The 16364-nt window shown below is 37.3% G+C and overlaps 1 protein-coding gene across 2 annotated transcripts in view; it reads right to left on the bottom strand.

The window, feature by feature from the left end:
- SPIRE1 (spire type actin nucleation factor 1) overlaps window positions 1–16364 on the bottom strand; it is a 235225-nt gene that overhangs the window by 128839 nt on the left and 90022 nt on the right. For both annotated transcript variants that reach the window (XM_072604189.1, XM_072604188.1), the window contains exon 3: window positions 2002–2235. In XM_072604189.1, coding sequence (XP_072460290.1) covers window positions 2002–2235 — 234 coding nt within the window. The remainder of the gene's footprint in view (window positions 1–2001; window positions 2236–16364) is intronic.

Genomic DNA, 16364 nt, shown 5'->3' with positions numbered 1-16364 from the left:
TTCTTGGGCCATTGACTTATGTGAGGCAGATCTGGCAGAAAGCATTATGAAGAATCTTAGGGCAGCACATCCAATTTCCACCATGATTAAGGACCTATGTGGCATTAATGAGGATTTCTTCCTTAGTGTTCTATGTATCTTGGGGCAGAATGGCATTTCAGATGTGGTGAAGATAAAACTGAATCCGGAGGAGGAGGGCCATTTAAAGAAGAGTAAAGATACTCTTTGGGGACTCCAGAAGGAACTGCAATTTTAAAGCTTTTTAATGTGCTGTCATTTTACTACAGAGGGAACATGGTTAAATGATTATGGATGATATGCTTTTCAAACAGGTCAAATTCTTCCTCTGATTAGTGATTGAACATCAGAAATGTAAAATCTATGAACACACTCTCATCTCTTCCTAAAGTTAGAAATGGGGAGTAGTACAATGTGACTAATATTTTTTAAACTCTATTATTGTTTGCTTACGATGCTAGATACAACTTGTGTAGCCTCAGTAGTTGCTGTTAAACAGAGCCAGCAACCCACAGGTTTATAACTACCTGCCTTGTGTATAGGTGCTATAGGCTTGTTCATACAGCTTTAGAAGACATGATTCCTGAATACAAAATACCATATAGTAGTAATACTTTACCGATATACTGATTACCTTTGTGCTCCCCTCCATTAGGGATCTATAGCATGGTCCCATATATCACCTTTTCAGAGGACCTGATTTTGTGTAGATACATAGATAGATCCACACACATATATGTGTGCATATACACACACATATATATACATACACATATACATGTATGTATGTATAAGTGTGTGTCAATAGTTGCATATTTTCATATTATATAAAAATATCTATTTATGTACAATGATGCAACCAATTCCTCAAATATAATATTAGCCCCAAATAATAAATAACCAACAAATAACTGATTTTAAAAAAAGAAATCTTGTGGTTTGCTCCACCCTCATCCTCCAAAAAAATTATTTTTAGGAACTAGAAGACCACAGTGGCAAGAGTCAGCAGACTCAGAACAAGATCATTATTTCCTGTTCCAATTCTCTATCAGTTTGGTCTCAAATTCAGGCAGAAGGCAAACTAACCAATTTCCTGCTTATCTCATTAGGCAATGATTCTTTATCTCATTATTATGGTCTTTGATTCAAGATCAGGGAGATGATGGCGTAAAAGTGATAAGCAAAGTTCTATGAATTCACAGTTGCCATAGTTTAGCCACCTGTTGTTGAGTCTCTGGAAAGTGAAAGAGAACAAATTTTTGAAGGGAGGGTGGAGTCAAGTGTCAGCTATAAACTATTGCTGAAAAACACTCATCCTACAGTTATTCAGCCTCTCTACCATGTGAATCCTGTATGATAAATTGGGGACTAATCATGTCCAATCTGCTCACTTGAATAACTGGTACTCATTTAACTAATAACAATAAACAGACTTGTTTTTAAAAGGTCGTTTCTAGTCCAGAGGTTGTCTTAATTTTCATCTTTGGCTAAAACTTGTGACCTCAATGTTAAAGTTATCACTTTCAAGAATGTTGCATAAATTAAGTAAAACTTACTGAAGGTTAGTAAAGAGGAAAGTTTTGCTGAGTTTACAATTTAAGCTTAGATTAAGTACAAGAAATAATATGAATCATTATAAACTTCAAAGATTTCAAGATCTTAATCTCAAAATCATCATTTCCTTGGTAAAGTGGAAAAGAGTAAAAATAAATTAAAAGGTCACTGCATAAAAAGCTGATATATTCACTTAATCAATGTGGTAAAGACTATTAAAAACTATTAATGTTGCAAGGCTACTTTAATTCAGTCTTGACATAAACATTTCATGATGCCAAATATCACAGTTTTATGCCCATAAATATATTACATAATAATCTAAGAAGGACAGCATGTTCTACAGTAGCAAGACCATCACTGAAAACATTTACAAAGCTTAATAATAACAGCTCTCAAAGATCAAAGCTTCAAATAAAATTACTATACCTTCATGACATCTTTATATGATCGAATAATTGAGATTTTTCTCTTCTCATCATCTTCTTCATCCATGACTTCATCTGCAGCCTCATAACCTTCATCATTACTACCATCAGCCTCCACAGTATTGGCCATATGGTCAATGAGCTGCTCTAAGGGAGGACTTAGTTCCCTTTCTTCATTTTCCTTCAAACCATAGTCCAATGCTTTATAAATAATAATTCCCAAGGATTCAATAATCTATGATCAGAAGACAGAAAAAGAAAACAAAGATGATTAGAATAGTTTCACAATATTATCTAAAACTAAACTAATTTTCTTCTTTTTTTTCAAATTTATTAATTTATTTGTTTTCAGCTTTCAACAATCACTTCCATAAGTTCCAAATTTTCTCCTCCTCCCTTCCCAAGATGGCATGCAACCTTATATGAGTTCCACACATGCATTCCTACTAAACCCATTTTCACATTAGTCATGTTGCATAGAAGAATTAAAATGAATGGGAAAAACCATGGGAAAAACCATGACAAAAACAAAATATAACAAAGGAGAAAACAGTCTGCTTCATTCTACTTTCTAACTCCATAGTTCTTTATCTGGATGTGGAAGGCATTTTGCATCATGAGTCCTTTGGAAATGTTTTAGGTCCTTGAATTGCTGTAAAGAGCTAAGTACATAAAAAACAGTCCTCGCACACTGTGGCTGTTACTGTGTATAATGTTTTCTTGGCTCTGCTCACTTCACTCAGCATCAGTTCATATAAGTCTTTCCAGGCTTTTCTGAAGTCCGCCTGTTCGTCATTTCTTATAGCACAATAGTCTTCCATTATATTCATATACCACAACTTGTTCAGCTACTCCCCAACTGATGGGCATCTCCTCAATTTCCAGTTCTTGGCCACCACAAAAACTCCTATAAATATTTTTGTACATGTGGGTCCTTTTCCCATTTTTATAATCTCTTTGGGATACGGTCCTAGAAAGAGTATTGCTGGATCAAAGAGTATGTACATTTTTATAACCCTTTGGGTATATTAGCTCATTTTCTTTACCACAAACTCATACATCCTCTAAACCTTTATTTCTGCTGAAAGCACCACCATCCTTGGTGGTGGTGTCTTCAGCACCTTAGTTCACAATCTTGGCATGAATAAATAAATGAGCATTTATTAAAATATATTATTGCAAAGTGCTACACATACAAATAGGAAAAAAAGTAGCTACTGTTCTCAAGGAACTCATGTTTAAATGGGGTTAGGGAGAGACAACACATACAGGAGGTTTCAGCGGCAGACGGAATGGTCTTTTTAATGTGCTGCCATTTTACTATAGAGATTATATGATTATGGATGATGTGCTTTTCAAGTAGGTCAAATTCTTCCTCTGATTAGTGATTGAACACCAGAAATGTAAAATCTATGAACACACTCTGGTCTCTTCCTAAAGTTAGAAATGGGGAATAGTACAGTGTGACTAAGATTTTTTAAACTCCATTACTATTTGCTTACGATGCTAGATATGACTTGTGTAGTCTCAGTAGTTGCTGTCAAACAGAGCCAGCAACTCACAGGTTTATAACTACCTTGGTGACTCAGGATGCAGCATCAAACCAAAAGCAATGTATCTTCTTTAATTCCATTTCCATTAATAAAATCATATCTATTTTTGATGGTTGGCATTTGACAGTGCAAGAACTTTCTTTCTGTGGCTGCTGGGAACACAAGATAGGAGCACAGCCAATGATCAGGTAGGCACTGCTATTCTCAAGGCTACTGGGCATTATTCTTGATTCCTCACAACCTCCCTCATTCCCTGTATCTAATCAGTTCTTGTATGTATTTCCACCTCCATAACATCTTTCATTACACTCACAAACACCACTCTAGTTAAGGTCCTTAACACCTTTGAGCTGGACTAGTACAATATTCTCCAAATTGGTCTCCCTGATTCAAAACTCTGCCCTCTTCAATCTCTCTTACCTATAGCAGCCAAAGTGATTTTTCTAAAGTGGATACCTGTGTGTATCACTCTCCTACTCAATAATTTTAAGAGCTCCCAATTGCTTTTAGGTTGAATGAGTGAATGAATGGAAAAAAAAAAAACATTTATTAAGCATTTACTATATTGCAGGCACAGTGCTAAACACTGGAGTTACAAATGCAAAAGGGACCTGGATTTCTAGCCAAGCCTACAGCATTTTGCATGAGACTCTCCTAACTAATAGAAAATGTTGATGCAATGATGCATGCCTATGTGAGTGGGCAGAGGTGGTGCTAGAGCTTGAGACAGGAGAGATACTCTGCATTCCTTCCCTGAGAAAAACACAAATGGCTCCAGATTTTTTTCAGGACCAAGTCCAGGGAAGAGAAAGAAAAAGACTCTCTTGAAGTGATATAGGGGAAGTTGGCTCCTCAACATGACTGATTTTCAGTTTGTCTCCTTTCATTTGACTTTGAGGAATTTCTCCTTGTGTGAGATTGAAGTGAGACATGTCCCAAAGAGAGAGTACATTCACTCTGTATTTTCTCCTAAATTCTAATTCATATGACTTCTCTGAGTCATCCACTATTTGCTTGTCTACCCCCCCCCCAACCCCTTCCCCCAACTATTCACTATTTGTGATGACCTTTTATAAAACTAGCATTTAGTGAGGAGTCAAACTGATGAATATAAACTAAGGGCTACTCTCTCTCTCTTTTAAGGGATACTAACCAGGCAAACTAGAGCCTTTTTGTTCTAAACTAATCCTGCCCCTAGACCAGCAATATTTAAGGGGCAGATAGGTACAATTCTAGACTGGTAATCCTCTTTCAGAAGAAAACAGAATAAGCAGCCTCATGGTACCCTCTCTGGCTTCCCTCAAAGTAGGAATCACAGTCTCCCTTGGAAGCGAGCTTGCAGACATAACTATCCATGCTTCCCCGCAACTCACTTTTAGACAACATGTGGATCTACATAACATATATGGGAAGCACACATCTTAACACAAGCAACACAGTCCCTGCTCTCAAGAATTTCACATTCTAATACTGATACTACATAAAGAAAAGTAGTAGCCAGATAGAAATAGCAAAAATGGCAGTGTGGATTTGATTACTATTCTCACAACTCAGCAAGAGTTGGAAGGGGAGGAGTAGAAACTCACAATGGAATAGCATCAAAATGGCTGAAAAGTAACCTGGCTGTGGCTAAATAAGATGACAGTTCCCCAGTCAAAGCCCAGGGTCCAAGGGGTCAGAATCTAATTTTCAAGCAGAAGAAGAGAAGCCTGGAGATTAAATATATACTCCTTTGTCTTGGAAAGGTCTTCTCCAATCTACCATTCCTTTCTCAAATTGCATTATTCCATTTTATGGACTAGACAAACTGGCCAGGACTATGGCTCCATTTTCTGCACCTCTGAACTGGCTATCCTCCATGCACTACCTCTTTTCCCATTTCTCTTGGAATATCTTGTTTCCTTCGAATTCTACTCAAATTCTACCTTCTACATGAAGAATACTTTAATACTTTAATAACCCTATCTCTTTACTGCTTACATGGGGTACTACAGGTGTGGAATTTTGCATCTACTTCCAGAACATGGTTGATGTCCCAAATACTAGTGAGCCTTCCTCCCCCCAAAATTTGTCATTTATTTCATACGTATTTTGTAAATACCTGTGTTTACATTGTTTTTCCCTTTCCCCCCTCAAAATAGAGTTAAGTTGCCTGAGGGCAATGACTGCTTTACTTTTTGTTCTTTTATTCTCAGAGTCCAATCTAGTTCTTGGCGCATAAAAGGTACTTAAATAAAGGTGCGTTCATTGATTATTACAGAAAAATTACAGACTAAGATTTAACAATTAACTAATTTTAATTTCTAATTCACTATCAAGGAGATGCATATCAATATTACTTTATCTCTACATCCTACTGCAAATGCAAGAACTCCTAACATTTTTTTATCATGGACATCTTTGGACACCTGGTGAAACCTATGGACCCCTTTTCAGAATACTGTTTTTAAAATGCACAAAGTTAAACACATTGGATTACAAAGGAAACCAATTATATCAAATACTTATAAAATGTGTGTGTTTGTGTATGTGTATTTTTTAAAGTTCAAGTTCACAGACCTCAGGTTAATGTCCTAATGTGTTCTACTGCCAGGCTCATTTTTAAAGCCCATCCAGCTTGACAGGCCCTACTTGAAATAGTATTACACTGACAAGTCTTTTAAAATGCAGGTTACTACTACCCCATGAGGAGGTATCAGTATAGGAGTTAAGTTAAGGAATTTGTAATTTAAATGATAAAAAAAAAAAACATTTCAACACAGAGTTTCTTTCTAGAAAAAAATATGATAAATGATCTACAAAGCACAAAGGCACATTCAAGTTTCCGTGTGAAAAAAAACTTTCCTACCTCTTCCCAGAGAGCAGAGCAAAAAGTCCTCCCATTTCTCCCTTTACAGAAGGCTCAAAATGCCAGCCATCTCTTCATCTGTCACCTGCTGCTACTCTCATTGGTTTGGACTCTATCATCATCTTCATCATGCCCCCTTCAACATATCCCTCCCCTGCCCCTTTTCAGCTCTCTTTTGTGTACTATGTTGTTTGATTAAATTGTGAGCTCCTTGATTTCAGAGACCGTCTTTCTTTTGCTTATCTGTATTGCTAAAACTTAAGCACAGTGCCTGGCACATAGTAGACACTTAAAAGTTTACCACAGGGTATCACATTCTCCCTCTTTGTAGTACATGATTATTCCTTTTTCAGGAATGATTATGCAGAGCAGCAAAAATCACTTCTTTAACTTAAGTAAATCCATTAGAAAAAAGGAAAATTTATCACTATTAGTTTATTTCCAAAATCTAATCAGGACTATATAATTTTTAAAAAGTAAATGGTAACCTAAACACACCTAAAATAACTGTTTCTAACTGGGAGGAAATGGGACCATGAAGAACTAAAATTCAAATAGGAGCGAGATCAATGGAAAAGGAAGAAGTAAGAAATAGCTGGAAGCTCAATTTCTGATTTTTTAATAGTTCCATAGATTTTAATCATTTTATATTAGAAGTAATTATAGTTAGTCCACCAAACACATTATAAAACAATATGTATGCCAAGTTTGCCACATATACACAGATAAAAGGGTGACATTTGAATTGAAGTAGAATGCATTAATAATCACCTTGCACGTACCACTTTATTTCATAGTATGACTAAATGCCTAAAAGGTTAATATGGGAAATCCTTGTGTTTTTCTATTGTGAATGCCTCATCTACAGTCATAGATAACACAAGATAAAGCCAGTTAATAATGTCAATAAGCAGAAGCAACTGAATCCGAACCTTTTGGACTTTTGCACTTTTGTCACTGGTTCTGATTTTGTTAACCAAAAAAAAAAAAAAAAAGTTTCCCATCACACCTATTCCTATCCAGATCTCCTAGTCACCCTGGGAAGAGCAAGGCAGCAGCAGGGTCCGAACATATAGAGTAAAGTTCTGGCATATCCTAGTTGACTGCAAAGAAAGGCAATATTCAAGGAGCCTGGGCCAGCAGCAGAAAACAGTGGAGGGCCCAGGGCTCAGAAAGGTCACCCCAAGAGTCAGTACTATATGGGGAGTGCCAGGAAAAACTAAAAGCTCAATTTCTACATAAAAGTGTTTTGTTTTGTTTTGTTTTGTTTCTGAAAACTGGTTCACAGAAGCTAGAATTTGCAATTGGGCTTGGCAGGAATTTGCTAACTTCAGATCAAAGGCAACTAAACAAGAAGTTTAATATACTGGGTTAGAAAGCTCTTGATTTGCGATGAAATACATTTAACTAGCAATAATACTTGCCTGACTTTTTCTGTTATCTATCAGACAGAAACAAAAAAAAGTATCCCATCAACTGGGCCAATAATAGAGAGCTAATAAATTCAGCCATCTCAGTTTGAAAAAGCAAGAAAACTCTACAAAATGGTGGAAATGACTGATATGTAAAAACTTTCTCAGGAACCTCTCATAAAAGGGTAGGGAAAATAGAAAGAAGAAAAGGAAAAAGCACCACAGAACTTTTGAGCTATGTAAAGTTTTGAGATTCTTTTTATAGAGAACAAGACTCGAACCTCAGAGGGAAAAAAATCAGCTTTTTGCACTGCAAGGAATGAAAAGGACATGAATGTAAAATCAAGCATAAAGGACAGTCTTAAATGTTACTGTACTGTTAATAAGGAAAAAAAAATGTTTTTTGACAACACCAAGGTTGAACCAAGATTGATAAATCATGGTTCATCCAGACATGAACACATAGGAGATATAGTATCTTCCCGATATAGGCATTTGGGACAAAATAGAGAGGAAAATAAGACTTGTCAGACCTAATGTTATGTACTTCTTGGGATTGATACAGAAACAAAAATGATATTACTGGTGGGAACCTAAGAAATATTTGGGATTATGAAGTCTGGAACAAAAAAAAAAAAAGACTTTCAGGGCACATGATGTTTCAATTAGCTGATACTGCTTGAAGACAGAGGTTTCAAAAGAGAAAAGTCGATCTGAAAAGTTAATAGATGTTATCTGAGGATAAGATTTGGACTTCTGGACTACATTTTAAAATATAGCCAAGACAGGTTCTTGGTCAGAGGCACTGACAATGGATTATAAAGTATATTTAGTAAAATTTTTGTATTATCAAAGAGGTATAAACTTCTTTCCCCATCAATTGGGGAAAGACTAAAAAACTGTGGTACACCAAAGTGACAAAATATCACTGTGCCATAAGAAATAGCATGTGAAGAATTCAGGGTAACATACTCATACAAGTGATGAAAATGCAACTGAACCAGTATAATAGTAATTTAAATGGGAAGATATTTCCCATTCATTAATAGGCCCATGTGACCTGACTGGGTCACATGAGTCTGAGTCACATGGAGCCCATGGTGAGAAGAGTTTGCTGTGTGTGTGGTACAGGTAGAGGCAGAGCTAGAGCAGAACTGGGAGGAAATTGGTCAGAGTCTAGTCAGAGCTAGGAAGGACACAGGCAACCAGACTGCTGGCTAGTGAGTGAAAGAGCTTGTTTGTGATTTTGTTTAAGGGAGACTGCTTGTGATTTGTTTAACAGACCTAGGTTGAGGCAAGCCGAGCAGGGGTAAGGCTTGGGGATGGTGTTGCTCTCTGCATTGTTACTGTGTATAGATTTTTGTTACTGTGAGGGATTTGGCTTTCTGGAGTCTGAATAAATGTTTTGGTTCTGTCTTCCATGTGGAGAGTCTATTGTATTTTGCAATTCAGAATTGTGCTGGGATATTCATGGCCACCATGGGCACTGGGAATATTGCATTGGTGCTACAACCAGGAAAGTAATGACATGATAACATAAATGTAGTGATGAATTTTTAAAAATTCAGTCACGTACATTAATAATGATCAGAGAGGCCAAGAAAGCATACTCCCAACTATTAAGTGCAGAAGTAAAGTAATAAGGGCACAGAATTTTGTACTTCTGGGCATGGTGATGTGTTGATTAAACTGTTTTGTTGAACTACATGCAGCGTGCTTTGTACGTATTTGTTTTCATGTCATCTCCCCCATTAGATTTAAGATCCTTAAGGGAAGGGTTTATCTTCTGTCTCTTTTAGTTTCCCTAGGATGATAAATATTTACTGGTTAAAACATTCATTAGTGCATTTATCATTGCCAAGCATTGTCATAAACACTAGGAATACAAATACAAAAGTAAGGACAGTCTTGGTCCTCAAGGAGCTTACATTCTAACTGGAGTAAACACACAAAATAAGAAATGGTGAAGGAGAAGCAGTATCATAGGGATGGGTGCGTGCAGCCATTATGAAAGAGGAACAATGGCAATATTGATGTGATTATGTTTCCAGAAATGGAGTGGGACAAAAGAGGAGAAACACACTCAGCAGCGAAAGATGATGAAGGAAGTGAAGCATGGCTGGGATCTGTCTGAAATAGGATGGGGTGGTCACCAATCTGGATCACAGGGCCCTGGGTGAACATTCTGGAGATGAATAGGTTAAGACCTCTACACCTAAGCCATGGTTTCTGATTCATTTAGCTAGGATGTTGTTGAAAAGATGGCCAGGGAGTAGAAACACTGTGTGTGTGTGTGTGTGTGTGTGTGTGTGTGTGTATGTGTGTGCGTGGGCACGTGTGTGTGTGTGTGTGTGTGTGTGTGCAATCTGTTAAATGACTTGCCCAGGATCACAAAGCTACTGTCAAGTGCGTCAAGTAAGGCCACATTTGAACTCAGGTCCTCCTGACTCCAGGGCCTATGCTCTATCCTCTGTACCATCAGCTGCTCTTAGGGAATAGAAACTTAAAGGATATATACACCACAAATAGTTGGGAAAATTAGGAAAAACTTCAGGTAGAATATGAATTCTAAAGCTAGGGTCCATACTCTTGGATTATTTTTTTTAACATTTTGATAACTACATTTATATATAATGGTTTCCCTTGTAATCTTATATACTTTATGAATTTAGAAACATTTTTTTTTCCCACAGTCCATAGATTTAACCAAATTGCCAAAGGGGTTTGTGACACACAAAAGGATAAAAACTAATATAGAAGGTAGAGTTTGAGCTGGGAGGAAGACAAAGGATGAGAGTGCATCTAGGCATTAGGGACAGGTAGGGCAAACACATGGAAATGGGAGCAAGAATGTTCTGGGTGAAGAACCATAAGGCCAGTTTGCCTGGACCACAGAGAATGGAAAGGGAAGCAGTATATAACAGATTAGGGCTTGGTCCTGAGGGGTTTAAAAAGCCAAACAGAGGAATTTATGTTTATCCTAGAAACAAAAAAGGAGTTACAGAAGTGTACTAAATAAGACAGATGAGGAAACTGAAGCAAACAGGTTTAAGTGACTTGCCCAGGATCTGAGATAGGATTTGAACTCAGGACTTCCTGACTCCAGGTGCTGTGGCTCTACCCAGTACACTGCCTAGTTGCCAACACTATTATATCTATGCTTAAAAATCTCTTTGGCAGGAAATGTGGAGTGGAGGGGAAAAGACAAAGCAATTAATAAGGAACAGTTCAGACAGAAGGGGCATTATAGTTGCAGCTTATGTTAATGGTCTTGAAGTTTAACTTAAGTGAAACATTTTGGGTGTCTTTGGACCCAAGAAGTTTAGCAATGTCTTGGTACAAACTCAGCAGAATCCTGATCAATAGCAGCAGCAGCAATAACAACATGTATACAGTGCTTCAGATTCTCCTCATAACCACACTAGAAGGTAAGTAAGTACTGCTATTCTTCCCTGCAGATGAGGAACATGAGGCAGACAGAAGCTAAACGTCTTGCCCAGGGTCACACAGTTAGTAAGTGTCTGAGGATGTCTCTCAGACTGGATTTGAACATAAACCTTAATGACTCTAGATCTAAAACTCTTTAACTGCACCACCTATCTGCCTATCCCTATGGACTAAATATCATCATTAAGTTCTATGAGTAATCTAGCCCATGTCTGGACCAAACTAGGCCAAAATGCTGTTATAGAGACTTTGCACATAGTTCTTATTTTTAAAATCCTTGGCTGACTTCCCAACATTTGCTGTTGTTGTGTCATTTTAGTTGTAACTCTTTGTGATCCCATTTGATGTTTCCTTGGCAAAGATACTGGAATGGTTTCCTATTTCCTTCTCCGGCTTATCTGTCGATGAGGAAATGGAGGTAAACAGGATTAAATGACTTGCCCAGTATCACACAACTAATAAGTGTCTGAGGTCGGATTTGAAATCAAGTCTTCCAATCTCCAGGCCCAGTGTTCTATCCACTGAGCCACCTAGCTGCCCTTGTTAATGGAGTGTTTCCTGAACCACCTTACAACTTATTATCACATTACAGATAATCAGAGTTCCTTCTGTTCCGCTTACCCTGTAATAATCTGTGTAAATCTACATGCATGACTTTAATTTCTTCCCCACCCATTCAGTTCTTAACCCTCTGCCTTATGAAATCTTTTTAAAAATTTATTATGATTCCCTCTCAAAGACCACCTTTCCATTCACCAAACTCAAAAGCCTTCTCTCCGTCATCACTCTCCATAACAGTCTGCCAGGTCTGTTTCCTGTGTGATGCTGATTTTAAGACACAAGGTTAAGTATAGTATACTCGGCTACCAAAAGAAAAAAAGGCTACGAACTTAATCCTATTCACCAAACAACTCTTTTCAACTTCTGACTGTTCCATCCCAGTTTTTCTATTTGACTGTTCTCTATTTTTATTTACTTCCCTTCACATGTCTTTCCAGTTAATGTGACCTGTGTTTATTTTATGCTCCTCCTTATTTCCTTAAGATTGGTGTTTATAGTTTCTTCCTATTCAAACAATGACTCTACTTCATCTACTATTGACAGTTTTAACAGCATATAGTAGCTAATGACGAAATGAAATGAAAACCAGAAGTTCTTACAGTGGCCCTGTCCTGGCCTCTGCTCCTTCGCTTCAACTGAAGCAAACAATGCTGTCTGACCAATGACAACTGTCATGCAAAAAACTGAGTGAAACAGAACTGAAGATATCTGTGATCAGAAATGTGGAACAGGAATGAGACAAAAGAACAGCTTAAGAGGCACCAACATGACCCTCAAGGCACAAAACAAAATAGAGCAAGATCTCTAGTGTGCTGGATAGATTCTTTATAGATTATTTATAACAAGAGGAAAATGAGAGACATGAAGACTGAAAAAAGTATCCACATATTGATAAAATATAGATCAAAGGATCAAAAGGGAAAAAAATCCCTAAAATGTTAATCTAGAATGTGAGGCAATTTTGGAGTGAGAAAGGTAAGGGTTCAAGTACTCTGCCTTGGGCAAATATTAGCTGTGTAACCTTGGGAACATTACTTAACGTCTCAGTAACCTCAACCCAAGGCTCTGAGTTATAGGTAAATTCAGATCTTTGTCAGTGAAGGGAGTTGAATGGGAGCACCTCACATCAATGAAATTACAGGTCAAGACCTCCCAAAACAAAAATACTAATAAGGCATTACAGGCTGTACTAAAAAGATACTATTAAAAAGATATTTGTGTTTTTAATTGATCCTGAAAAAGTAATTTGCATGGCTGTAATAAGTAACCTTTGAAAGTTAGTAACTATAGTACCTGAATCCAAGATGTGAAACAATTATTTATTTATACCTGGAAGCTTGTCATAGAAATCAAATTAATGAAATTTTCAAAGTATATATTTCTTCCATTTAAAAATTAGAATAAACCTGAAAGAGAGTGTAAGTCAGCTTCTGAGTTTATTATGTAGGTGTAGCCACCTGTTTCACTTTAAAACTATTAAAATGTTGTTAATTTAATTATGTTTTTCTAGCTTAACATAACTATTTGTTCACTTTGCAGTTTTTTTTACTAATATGAATAAAAAAGCTAATTAAAACTAAACAGCTCAGCCAAAGGGCAATAAAACTGTGCATACCCTTTGATCCAGCAACACCAATAGTAGAAAGGCAGCTAGGTGGTGCAGTAGATAGAGTACCAGTGCAGGATTCAGGAGGACCTGAGTTCAAATCTCACCTCAGACACTTGACACTCACTGGCTGTGAGACCTTGGGCAAGTCACTTAACCCCAACTGCCTCATCCTTGGTCATCTCCAGTCATCCTGATGAATATCTGGTCACTGGATTCAGATGGCTCTGGAGGCGAAGTGAGGCTGGTGACCTGCACAGCCTTCCCTCACTCAAAAACAAAGTCAAGTGCAAGTCATGTCATCATTTCTCTGATGGCATGGTCTTTTTCGGCAATGAAGGACAAACACACTACTAGTAGATCTGTATACCAAAGAATCCAAAAAAGGGAGAAAACACCTATTTATACCAGGGTATTTTTAGCAGCTCTTTTTCTGGGGACTAAAAACTAGAAATTGATAGGATGTCCATCAACTGGGAAACAGCTGAACAAGATGTGGTATATGATTGCAATGAAAAACTATTGTGCTATAAGAAATGACAATATAAAGATATAAAGAGAGATATTACAAGAAAATTAGAAGAACATAGAACAAATCACTTACTAAACTTACGGACAGGCAAACAATTTATGAATAAACAAGAAAAAGAGAACGAAGTTAGATGCAAAATGAATGATTTCGACCACAGTAAATTAAAAAGGGTTTTTACAAATAATACAAATGTGGCTAAGATCAGAAGGAAAGCAGAAAACTGGGGGGAAAATTATAGACAGTTTCTCAGATCAAAGTCTCATATCTCAAATATTTAAAGAATTGTTGCTAAATCTGTAAGAATGAGTCATTCTCCAACTGATAAACAGTCAAAGGATATGAACAACCAGTTTTCCAATACAGAAATCAAAACAATTTATAGTTATAAGAAAAAATCTCTAAATCATTACTGATTAGAGAAATGCAAATTAAGACAACCTTGAGATATTTTACACCTATCAGACTGGTTAAAATGAGAAGGGGAAATCAACAAATGTTGGAGGGCATGCAGAAAAACCAGAACACCAATTCATTCTTGGCAGAATTGTGAACTGATCCAACTATTTTGGAGAGCAAACTGGAATTATACCCAAGAGTAATTAAACTGCCTATGACTTTTGACTCATACTAAGTCTATTTCTAAAGACTATCTGGAAAAAGGAAAAGAACCTATGTGTGTTTATAGCAGCTCTCTTTGTGATGGCAAAGGACTGGAAATTGCAGGGATGCCCATCAATTGGGGAATAGCAGAATGAGTTGGGGTATATGATTATGATGGGATACTACTGTGCTATAAGAAATGATGAGCTCAAAGACCATGGAAAGATCTGCACCAAATAATGAAGAGTAAAATGACAGCATTTTATAAACAGCAATATTGTTTTAAGAATGATTGAGGTCTGAGCTCTCCCCTGAACCTCTCCAAATACCTTTTCAAAATGACTAAATAAATTCTTGAGCAGCAGAACCCACAAAAACAAATTTCCAACCCAAGACAACTTGGAAGGTCTGCAAGAAAGATCTGGAACACCTGGGTGAAAGTGAAGCACAGTACAGCACAGGCTACACTAGCATAGCCCCAGCCACAGCAAATCAGGAGCAGGCCCTGGGAGCGACTCAATCAGCCATTGCAGTTTTCAGAGGTCTCAACCTACAGACAGCATGAAGTTGATAAACTAGTCAGAAGGGGATCATAGGGGCTTTTTTGCTAGCAAGTTTCTGTTGTTTTGCCCATACTCGGATTCAGGTCACAGTCCTGGTCCAGAGCAAGGAGGAGCACCAGGACACTAGAACTTACAGCCAGAATGGAGCAGAGACCCTTATCACTGTTTCAAGGCAGAAAAGAGCCCTTGTGGTTGCTCACAGAACAAAAAACAGGTCAAGAGAATAGTAAACACACCTCTCCCTAGATCATACCATATTGGAAGAACTGAAAACTTACAGGTCCCTAGAGATATCTCTGAAAACTGCTGCACAAAACCCTTGAAGCTTAGGACAATGTACCTTCTGCCCTGGAAGTAGAAGTCTACTTTAACAAAGAGTAAAAAGTCAAGTAATAAGCTGGGGAAATAACCAAACAACAGAAAAGGACTGACTATAGAAAGTTACTCTGGTGACAAGGAAGATCAAAACACACACTCAGAAGAAGACAACAAAGTCAAAGCTCCTACATCCAAAGCCTCCAAGAAAAATATGAATTGGTCTCAGCTCATGGAAGAGCTCAAAAAGGATTCTGAAAACCAAGTAAGAGAAGTAGAAGAAAAACTGGGAAGAGAAATTGAGAGTGATACAAGAAAATCATGAAAAATGAGACAACAGTTTGGTAGAGGAGACACAAAAAATATTGAAGAAAATGACACCTTAAAAAACAGACTAGGTCCCCAATTGATAAATGGTCAAAGGGTATGAACAGGCAATTTTCAGAAGAAGAAATTAAAGATATCTATAATCACATGAAAAAATGCTCTAAATCACTACTGATTAGAGAGATGCAAATCAAAACAACTCTGAGGTACCACATCACACCTATAAGATTGGCAAACATGACAGAACAAGAAAATGATAAATGCTGGAGAGGATGTGGGAGAGTTGGAACACTAATTCATTGTTGGTGGAGCTGCGAGCGCATCCAACCATTCTGGAGAGCAATTTGGAACTATGCCCAAAGGGCTACAAAAATGTGCATACCCTTTGACCCAGCAATATCGCTACTAGGACTATATCCCCAAGAGATCATAAAAATGGGAAAGGGTCCCACATGTACAAAAATATTTATAGCAGCACTCTTTGTAGTTGCCAAAAACTGGAAGTCAAGGGGATGTCCATCAATTGGGGAATGGCTGAATAAATTATGGTATATGAATGTAATGGAGTACTATTGTGCCATAAGAAATGATGAACAAGAA

Source organism: Notamacropus eugenii, chromosome 4 (genome assembly GCF_028372415.1).
Source record: "Notamacropus eugenii isolate mMacEug1 chromosome 4, mMacEug1.pri_v2, whole genome shotgun sequence".
NCBI classification, from domain to species: Eukaryota; Metazoa; Chordata; class Mammalia; order Diprotodontia; family Macropodidae; genus Notamacropus; species Notamacropus eugenii.
Note: the sequence above shows the minus strand (reverse complement) of the source record. Positions and strands in the feature narration are given on the sequence as shown.